The 10,575-nt window shown below is 44.1% G+C and overlaps 2 protein-coding genes and 1 long non-coding RNA gene across 6 annotated transcripts in view; 1 reads left to right on the top strand and 2 right to left on the bottom strand.

Annotated features, from left to right (window-relative positions):
• LOC310757403 overlaps positions 1-10,575 on the top strand; it is a 103,897-nt gene that overhangs the window by 21,109 nt on the left and 72,213 nt on the right. The gene's annotated exons all lie outside the window — the stretch shown is intronic.
• LOC310756634 (uncharacterized protein) overlaps positions 1-10,575 on the bottom strand; it is an 820,367-nt gene that overhangs the window by 785,207 nt on the left and 24,585 nt on the right. The window lies entirely within an intron of this gene.
• LOC310757170 (neurotrophin receptor-interacting factor homolog) lies at positions 1,230-8,969 on the bottom strand (the record flags this gene model as incomplete). Of its 2 annotated transcripts, XM_083602398.1 has the most annotated exons (6): positions 8,816-8,969; positions 4,712-5,198; positions 3,975-4,056; positions 2,955-3,037; positions 2,191-2,317; positions 1,230-1,485 (listed from the first exon to the last, which is right to left on the bottom strand). In XM_083602398.1, the coding sequence occupies exons 2-6, from the start codon at positions 5,165-5,167 to the stop codon at positions 1,433-1,435; spliced, it is 801 nt and encodes a 266-aa protein (XP_083458524.1). In that variant the 5' UTR covers positions 5,168-5,198; positions 8,816-8,969. The 2 variants fall into 2 exon arrangements, with proteins under 2 accessions (XP_083458524.1, XP_083458523.1); XM_083602397.1 differs by lacking the exon at positions 1,230-1,485 and having other exon boundaries at positions 2,111-2,317; positions 8,816-8,962.

The raw sequence follows: 10,575 nt of genomic DNA, 5'->3' as shown, positions 1-10,575 counted from the left end.
TGCAGGGGGTTGGACTAGATGATCCTCAAGGTCCCTTCTAGCTCTGTGATTCTATTATATGTAGGGTGTGTATGCAGCCTGAGGGACACCTTTGGTTCCCAGCTTCTGATTTATTGACTGAGAGGACTGGACCGCCTATAACTGATCAGGTTAATGGGTTTTGGCCTTACAATTTCTACGCTGGGTTACTGAAATCTGTTTAGAGGCCAGGCTCTCCATTTCTGCACAAGAACCGTGACCTGCGAGAAACCTCTTTAGAAGTAGCAAATTGCAGCCATGTCGATGCTCCCTTTGAAGCAATGCCCTGCCCTTGTATGAACTTACAAAACACTTTATTTTTAATTCAACGTGGTTGTTTTGAGGACTGTGCTTGACAGCTCTGGAATCAGTCATCGCACACTGGATCAACATCTTCATCTACTGTGACCCCAGGGTCTCCTTCTGGTCCGACTCTATGAGCGTATATATGAAATTAAGATTTTGTTTTACTTTTTGCTCCAACGAGGTCTTAGAAATCTCTTTTTGTTTAAACCACTCCAAAAAATTAGAATCATCAGCAAAGTAAGGAGCAGTGATTCTCTTGTTCACAAAACAATTTTACTCATACCATTATTATTTTTTTTTTGGGGGGGGGGGGTCCATGAGCGATTGGAGGACTTAAATTATGAAGCTGTAGAGACCTAAGTAAAAAGTCCCTTTTCTATGCCAGAGGCTCATTCTATGGCACTGGCTCTATAAAATTCTCTGGTGCTCTATAGAATTCAGTGACATTTTAAAGGCTAGCAAATGTATTATTGGATAAACTTTCATAGGTTATCAAGAACAATGCATCTGATGACGTTTACTACATGTACTGCGGCTCCAAAAAGAGAGCTTATGCCACAACGAATCTGTGAACCTTGAGGGTGTTGAAGATAGAAGAAAAGCCCTTTGGCAAATTTAAATCACAGTTACAAAAAGTAGGGTAGTGCAGAGGATGGTTCAGATGAGAACCAGTCTACAGAGCTTACATGTAGTACGGATGCGTGAACTGCAAGCCTCTCCCCAGCAGACAACCACACTCTGGATATGCTGATGACCTACAAGTAAAGTTCAATGTTTGTAGGTCTCGCTAACCTGATCGACCCCCAGAGTGATTTTTCTTTGACTTTTAGGATGCGTTTTTCATGATTTCAAACCTGGCCACACAGACCCCACTCCCCCCAATTTAAAGTAAGTGACAGACCAAGTGAAAACAAGACTTTTAATTATCATCATTGTTCATTAGCATTTCATTTACATCTGTCCAACTTTTCCTTCAAGGAGCTTGAGGCAGCATTCGTGGGTCTCCTTAGCCCAATGTTATTCATACAACAATCCTGAGAGGTAGCATAGGCTGAGATACAGCGACTGGGCTGAGGTCACCCAGGGAGCGTCGTAGCCGAGCGGTGATTTAATCCCTGGTCTCCCATGTCCAGTTAATATTCTTCCGCTTTATTCCACATTCTGGAAAACAGACATAAAAGCTGATACACAGCTTGCCCAAAAATGGAAAGAAAAATTCTGACAAAAGAAGAATGGATTCAAAAACTTATGGAATACGCAGAAACGGTGAGACTTACCAGAAAAATAAGAAATCAAGATAACAAACTTTTTACAAAAGAAAGGAAATGGTTTACTGAATATTTCCAAACAAACTGTAAATAGATAATAACATTGGCAAGATTACTGAAATAACCTGCAGTTTTATAAGAGTATACATTTAAAGTAGATGAAGAAATGATTAAGTTAAGTTAATTCGGAATATGCAGAAAAGATAAAAAACCGCAGAAAGGAACCGGAGAAAGGAACAGCAGAAAGAAGGGGAAGGAAGTAGTTTCGAAATGTTAAAATCATTGTAAAATTATTGAAATGTACAAAACTGAAAATCATAAATAAAAATTATATATATAAAAACAGATTCCCAGGTTATCTAGGTGGTGCTACTCAGCTACATGAGAATATTGTGTATCTGACGAAGTGTGCATGCACACGAAAGCTCATACCAAGAACTAACTTAGTTGGTCTTTAAGGTGCTACTGGAAAGAAATTTTTTTTTTTTGTTTTGACTATGGCAGACCAACACGGCTACCTATCTGTAATGAGAATATTGTTGGTTCATCACATATGAAATTATGGTTTTCGAAACAAATATCCAGCATGGAGCCTCACCAAGAGAATCCATGATGCCACAGGTCTCCTCCATGACTTCCTTATGCAGAGCTCTCTGGTCAGCATCCAGCAGAGCCCACTCTTCCTCCGTGAAATTCACAGCCACATCTTCAAAGGATGCTGGATTCTAAAAGAAAAAGGCAATAATTCCACCTCAGAGATCGCATATGGAATATCCATTACTCATCGTTGGGTTGTTTTAATGGGATCGCCTTGCTGTGCATTCTGATTATGGGTGTTTATTTTAACGTTATAATGGTACATTTTCATGATGTGTTTTCATGATGCGTGTTTTGATTTTTAATCTTTCCGTAACTACTTTTTGTTTGCCAGCTCTTTGGAATCCTATTTTAGCATTAATAATAATAATAATAATAATAATAATAATTTTTATTTATACCCCACCCTCCCCAGCCAAGGCCGGGCTCAGGGTGGCTAACAACCAATAATAAAAACAAGTTGAATGAATGCAACTTAAAAACAAGATTAAAATACAACATTAAGCGTTTTTAAAATCCATAAATAATATTGCTTCAACCACCAAGAAATAATTCTAGCTATATCCGAAGGGCTTGTTAATAAGAGGTGGATGGTTATTATTGTCAGAATTTAAACCTCCTTTGAGTGGCCTTCAAAGCCTTTGCTGAGGACAGATTTTAAAGAGGCAAAGCGGAAGAGAGATTCATCCAGGCCCAGGCAGGTGAGGGGACAGAGACACCCTGGCTACCCTCAGCCCCTCTCTCAGCACTGATCTGCCCCCCTACCTGATCTTGTGCCACAGAAGCTGCTTCCCCTCCACTGTGAAGAGCAGATGGCTGAGGAGCTCTAGCCAGCATCACGCCGTCACCTGTGAGAATCAAAGTTAGTGGGAAGACAGTTGAACTTGCTCCTCTCGGAGGTTAAGTGATGCATTCTTAAGTACAGTGGTGCCCCGCAAGACGAATGTCTCGCAAGACGGAAAACCCGCTAGACGAGAGGGTTTTCCGTTTTGGAGGTGCTTCGCAAAACGAATTTCCTATGGGCTTGCTTCGCAAGACGAAAATGTCTTGCGAGTTCCTGCGGGGGTTTTTTTCCTCCCCCCCCCTTTTCCCCAAGCCGCTAAGCCGCTTATCAGCTGATCCGCTAAGCCGCTTAACAGCTGATCCGCTAAGCCGCTAAACATAAGCCGCTTATCAGCTGATCCGCTAAGCCGCTTAACAGCTGATCCGCTAAGCCGCTTATCAGCTAAGCCGCTAATCAGCTGATCCGCTAAGCCCGCTAAGCCGCTAATAGCGCTAATCCGCTAATGGGCTTGCTTCGCAAGACGAAAAAACCGCAAGACGAAGAGACTCGCGGAACGGATTCTTTTCGTCTTGCAAGGCACCACTGTATACACAGGCCTTAGGGGAAAAAACCAACTTATTTTATTCAAGTGTTTATAAACAGATGTGTTTATACCATTTTATATATCAGTTGTGTGAAAATGCGACTCTCCTCCTTTGGGCAAAATGTGCAGGTCCCCATGCATAAAGTAGTGAATTGTTTTAAGCAAGGACATTTTCCATCTGTGGAAAAAACTGGCAACAAGTTTCTCCCCCCCCCCCCCAAAAAAAAAACAATTAAAGGACCAACCAGATTTATTTTACACTCAACAGAAAGAGGCTAGTTTGAGATACATCCCATTAATATTTACCCAGGCGGTGGAAAATACTAGAAAGAAGTGTCATTCCAGAAAAGATTAAATGAGCCCAAAGCCTATTTCCAAGATCCATGAAATTGGGATAAATCTCATTAAATACCATTACCAAGTGGCCTCTCTCTAGTGTCCGATGCAGCCGTCTCTGCCTCTGAGCAATCAGTCTCCATTTCTGCAACCAAATCCTCTCCCTGAAACAGTAATGATGATTGTGGCGATCATACAGGGCCCCCAGACTTTTGACAGTCTATTGACCCTGTGCCACCACTGTGATTGCTTTTTCCGCTGCCACCACCCTGTATCTCATGGGGACATGCATAGTCCAGTCAGTTGTTAACATTAACAAATAATCAAGTTTATTTTTAAATGCAGGAACAAAATTATGGTTACAGTTAATTTTTCTTGTCAGTTTCTTAATCTTAGTTCCTAATGACTTCAAACTGATTATTCCCAACTATCTATCTGACTCCACCTGACAATTCCTCTCACTCTCTCGCAATACAACTCTACCAACCCACACCTAATGCTCCCTCTTCCTTCTTCAACTCCCAAACCTCAACTGACTTTCAAAACCTCCCGCTCTAACTTTTACTCCTCCCCTTGCATTCTCACTGGCCAATCGCATCACACACTCATTTAACCCTTTCCTTATGACCCACCTAGGAGGCAAACGCCACAATGATTCAAAACACAAAATGGGAAGAAGGATTAGAAAAGGAATGACAGGGGGGTGGGGAAACTTCCTTAAATGCTTTCCAAAAGAGAATGGGCAATTAGTAGAGACTTTTGGGATACCCTCCCTCAGATTCCAAAACTTTTGGGACTATCTAAATGAAACACACTCACCTGCTGTCCTGCCTGCTGCTTCTCTTCTGCCTGGCTCAGGAGGTAACCTTCCACCAGGGCCATCGCCTGGGAACTGGTCTCCGCTCCACATTCTTTCACCCAGGTCTCCATCTCTGGTGGAAGGACACTCATGAACTGCTTCAGGATCAGCAGGTCCAGGATCTCCTTCTTTGTGTGTTGCTCTGGCTTCAGCCACCGATGGCAAATATGGTAGAGTCGGTTGCAAATCTCTCGGGGCCCCTGTGCATCTTGGTAGTGGAAATTCCTGAACTGCTGGCGATGTACATCTGAGCTGTGGGCACGTTGCTCATTCAGGACTTTCTGCAGTGAGGTTCTCCAGGAGGCCCAACCGCTCCCAATCTTGGCGGCATTGCGGCCTCTTCCTCCTTCCTTGGCCATCTGCGCTCCAAGGAAACCTCCAAGAGGTCTAAGGGAACTCCTTCGTTCTTCCGCCATTGTGTGTCCTAACGAGAGGTGCTACCAAATCCTACAAAGTCAAGACATTGCTCTGTTATAAGACTGTTACACTGTCAGAAGAGGAAAAATGCTCGCTGAGCAAGTGTGGATGAATATCACTAGCAACCAGGGCTGGATAATAGTGGCACAATAGTGTTGTTGTTGATTATATTATTATTATTATTATTATTATTATATAATTCAATAGTGCTCCTGGAAGAAAAGTTGATGCAAAATTTGCAGGCCAACTTCTATGTCAGCTTTTCTCAAAACGTTGGCCAAGAACCACTTCAATAATAATAATAATAATAATAATAATAATAATAATAAAAAATAATAATAATAATTTATTTATATCCTGCCCTCCCCAGCCGAAGCCGGGCTCAGAGCAGCGTCAGGCTTCTTCCAGGTGGACCTCAGGGTCACTTCATTCTCCCTCCTCACCTTGTGAGACAAGCAGACCTCAGCACTGTAATACCAGAGCGGTCAGCCTAGCTGTCATGGAATTCTACTCAATATTGATCCAGAGCAGATTCCAATGTATAATTGCAGAGTAAAAACTTAAAACATGTTGCAGGATTCCGAAAAAATAGACCAGAGGCAACTGATATTTCATCCAGGAGAGCTTTACTGCTACTGAAGGCAAATGAACATAATGGTCACAAATCCAATACATTCAGGATTGGCCCTGTCCATAAGAAATCCAGTTGCAGAAGACTTAAACTTACAATAACTTATAATAAGACTAAACTTTTAACACTAAGCATACTATCTACAGACCACACAAGAAGGAAGAGAGATAGAAAGTGAAACCCAGGCTCCTTCTGGCCTCTTTTTAATAGTCAGCAGGGCCTTGAAGAAGAGATAACAGAACCAGTTTAAGCCAGCTGTACAGTCATACCTTGAGTTACAGACCTACTGAAACCCGGAAGTACTGGAATGCGTTACTTCCAGGTTTCGGGGGTCGCGCATGTGCAGAAGAGCTAAATCACATTTTGCGCATGCGCAGAAGCACTGAATTGCAACCCGCATGTGCGCAGACGTTGCAGGTTGCGAATGTGCATCCTGTATGGATCACGTTCACGCCCCGAGCGTCCACTGTACTGAGTTTCTCTGAAGGAATAACCCAAACACCAGGAACCTTCTGCTCGTTTTTTTTCACACAGAGAAGCTTCCAGAACCCTCTTTCTGCACTAAGAAATGCAAACTGATATGTTCCTCCCTGCCTTAAAACAATGTGAGCGTAGTCAACGGTTGTGACTGAGAAGTGAGTTGCTTGGTCACAAGCCAATGGTAAGAAATCCCTTGGGTCCTAATGAGTTGCCATTTCAGTGATGATTCATTGTACATTTAATCCCAGCAAACCCAAGGTGGCTTTCCTGTACTTCTCAAAATACCTGTACACAGTCATTATATGTAGATTCATCACTGCCAGCAAAAAAAAAAAAAAAAAGGCAAATAAAAAATGCTGGAAGGAGGCTTAGAAATGTCTCCTGTTTATTCATTCAATGATAATTCACTGTACTACAATGAAATTATAGACCAATTTTGTACATGTCCACTCAGAAGTACAGTTGTACCTTGGAAGTTGAACGGAATCCGTTCCGGAAGTCTGTTTGACTTCCAAAATGTTCAGAAACAAAAGCGCGGCTTCCAATTGGCTGCAGGAAGCTCCTAAAGCCAACCGGAAGCTGCAGAAGCCCCGTCAGACGTTCGGCTTCCAAAAATAGTTCACAAACTGGAACATTCATTTTTGGGCTTGTGGTGTTCAGGAGCCAAAACGTTCGAGAACTAAGCTGTTCTAAAACCAAGGTATGACTGTACATCTCCTTTTGTTTTTGGGCCTTACTCCCAAATAAATTAATATGCAGACAGGATTACAGTAATCAGGTCACATTAAGATTGGTTGAAACTGTATGGATCTGCAAGTGGGGCAGAAAAATGTGGCTCTTTATAGTACAAAAATATATTGGTCTGTTTAAAGGAAGCAAAACCTAAAGCCTTTAGCAGCCATCTTATTCCTTTTTCTATTACTTCAGAGAAGCCCTGTGATGGAAGTGAAGCTGAACCTCAGTGATTAGACCAAGACAATCAGTGCGAAAAAACCAATAACGTAAGCTTAAAAAGTGAAACAGCAGGGACTCAATGAGTATTTTTGGTGCTATTTCTCAAGGGGGAGTAGGATGTAGCAATCTAAGCTTGAGGGTGGTGCTTAATTTCTTGGGCATTGTTTATCTTCCACAGCTCCAGGAGTCTGTTTTTAATTTTCAAATATTCAGTTCAATTTTTAATTCTTCTATCCATGGCTTCCAGATTTTTGACTAAAGATTTTTGACTTTGTGCACTGTGTTAAATTGGACTACTGCAATGCGCTCTACGTGGGGCTACCTTTGAAAGTGACCCGGAAACTACAACTAATCCAGAATGCGGCAGCTAGACTGGTGACTGGGAGCGGCCGCCGAAACCATATAACACCGGTTTTGAAAGACCTACATTGGCTCCCAATACGTTTCCGAGCACAATTCAAAGTGTTGGTGCTGACCTTTAAAGCCCTAAACGGCCTCGGCCCAGTATACCTGAAGGAGCGTCTCCACCCCCATCGTTCTACCTGGACACTGAGGTCCAGCGCCGAGGGCCTTCTGGCGATTCCCTCACTGCGAGAAGCCAAGTTACAGGGAACCAGGCAGAGGGCCTTCTCGGTAGTGGCACCCGCCCTGTGGAACGCCCTCCCACCAGATGTCAAAGAGAACAACAACTACCAGACTTTTAGAAGACATCTGAAGGTGGCCCTGTTTAGGGAGGCTTTTAATGTTTGATGTAGTACAGTATTATAAAAAAAATTTGGAAGCCGCCCAGAGTGGCTGGGGAAGCCCAGCCAGATGGGCGGGGTATAAATAATAAATAATAATAATTATTATTATAAAAGGGCCAAGGACAGCTTGAGGGCACAGAATATGGCCACTGTAGCCCAAGATGAGGTTAATCCTAAAGGCAGAAATGGCCAATCAAACCACTGGCCCATCTTGCTCAGTAGTGTCCACTTGTGACTGGTAGCATCTCTCTAAGGCTTCAGACAGGAGACGTAAAAGGTGCAGTAAAAGAAGTGGTCATCACCAACCTCCCTTCCCTTGCTATGCTAGTAACCATCCAGCTTTTCCCCATAACAGGGGAATCTGTGAATTATGGTTCTTTGCAGGTTGGGGTGGGGGCTCCCTCCATTACTTCTCCTCCCCCATTACAGCCACTTGATTCTTCTGATTACTAGGCCTCCAATAGTTCTCAGTAGTGCTTTGTATTCAGTCTCAAATGATCCTCTCCGTCTCACAGGCATTGCACGTGTGAATGGGCACATGCGTGTCCTCCAGAACCCTTGGCGAAGCCACTGCCTGATTAATGGGGTGGGGCTACTAAATCTAATCAAAGCTCAATTGGAGATGCACTTGCACTGAGATAAACTTTAAATCCTCCCCTCCCTGCAATATTTCAAAACGCATCTCCTGCCTTTGCACACAGGGAGAGAAAAAGGCTGCCCTCCCTGTTTGGGGGGCATCCTGGATGGATCAGGTCTCATTTGCACCCTCTCCTTCCTGCAGCCCTGGGACTCCCCTTCGCCCAAACGCACAAAATAAAGGGGGAACAACAACTCACCGGCTCCCAGAAGGGTCCAATGCAGCGATGGGAGAGACAAAGACCACGTTCCTCCCCCGGAGAAAAGCCAAGCAGGAAGGGGCTTTGGAGGGAGGGGCTTTCTCTCCTGGAGGACTCTGCAAGCCCCCCTCTTATCTCCCGCCCTATTCCCTTCCGCTCTAGGAATCCAGTTCGGTTCGCTTTAACTCTTACAAAGCCAAAAAGGCGAGAGGGGCAGGAGGCGGGGCGGCTGCTCTTTGCAGGCAGAAGCTCCCGGGTTCAATCCGTGGCAGTTTCCCAATTATGTAGCAGGAACCCCCCCCCCATCATTCAGTTTGTACAAACTTCACACACACTCACACTCACACACTACATACGCTACACTTCTGTTATAAATTCATAGAAAATCAACCATACATCGGATTTGCACTGTTCCACTTTTATTTTACTCCATGAAGGAAGGACTACAAAATGGGGAAGGTTTGATAGAGACCAGCCCAGAACATCCACAGGAGCCCTGCCCAGTTGCTATGCCAACCCTGATGGTCCTAGACAGAAGACAATCAAGATCACAAAGAACTTGGATATGGGAGTGGATTCAGCATGGACTGGAACAAAAGACAATGATCAGATCTTCCCTCAGGGGGCAGGAAACTGCGACTACCTTTTGTCTTCAGAAAATGACTCATGGGGAGGGGGAGAAGGGAATCAGCCAGGTGACAGGACACTCAGGTTACCACCACAACTCCTCCCTCAACCCCTCCTTTCTGTAATGTATGCATGATGTTTCTGGGGGTGGGCTTGACCTAGAGGATGGGAATTTCAAATGTTTTTATAAGGTCTTGCACACCATTTTTCTGTGTCTTTCCTCTCTCCTGCAAGTGAGGGGAACACCCTGTTGCAACAGTTCAATAAAGGCCAAGCCTACAGGCTGCTGTTTTGCTCCAAGTTATCCTGGTTGGTGTCTTTGTTTTTGTCCAAGGGAGCCCTTGGATTTTTCCGGAAACATTATGAAAAGCCAGGGGGCAAGTCCTGGGGAAGATCAAAGGGCAAGATCACCTCCTTCTGCGCCTGTCCACGAAGGAGGCAAGGAGGAGCCACCCCCTGAACACAGAAGGGTGTTTTGAACAGGGTTCTGGGCACGGGCGAAACAAAGTCACACAATTCACACCGCACGTTATCCTTGCAAAAGGATCCTGGGAGCGGTAGTTTGTTAGAGGCGCTGCTGGGAATTGTGCCTCTTGTGAGAGGGAAGCTACAGTTCGCATAATTTTGGAAAATTTGGTTGGTGGGTGGGGATGCCCTTTAAAGGCATCGATGCGCGCGAAATTCTGTGCGACTGCCATAAAACTTAGGGAACAAGCTGTACTACAAAAAGGTTTTAAATGACAATTTTAGGTTATACTTTAGTGATCAAGATTTAATATATATTTTTAACTGCAACTATATCTGTATTGTCTCTGCTATACCCAATTGCAATTCAATGTATTCCTCTTGTGTTTTGTGATTTTCCTGATATTGTAAGTGAGCCGGAACTGGTCTGTGACCGTAATAATAAAATTCATTCATTCATTGATGCGCGCGGACGCGCTCCAGGGTCTCAAACTTCCGATTCCTAGACCTATAGGACTGGACTGGTTAAAGCACGCCATAGGATTTCTGGGCTTGGTTGCCTACTTCCAACTCAGAGGCCGGGCGCGCCATTTCAGCGCAGGGACCCTGGTCCGCCAGGCTCCTCTTTAGGCCTTGCAAACACCAGCCCTCCTGGCTCTTATCTAAGC

This window comes from Podarcis filfolensis (assembly GCF_964270895.1).
Source record: "Podarcis filfolensis genome assembly, chromosome: 2".
Classification (NCBI taxonomy): domain Eukaryota; kingdom Metazoa; phylum Chordata; class Lepidosauria; order Squamata; family Lacertidae; genus Podarcis; species Podarcis filfolensis.
This window is presented reverse-complemented; position numbering and strand designations above follow the sequence as displayed.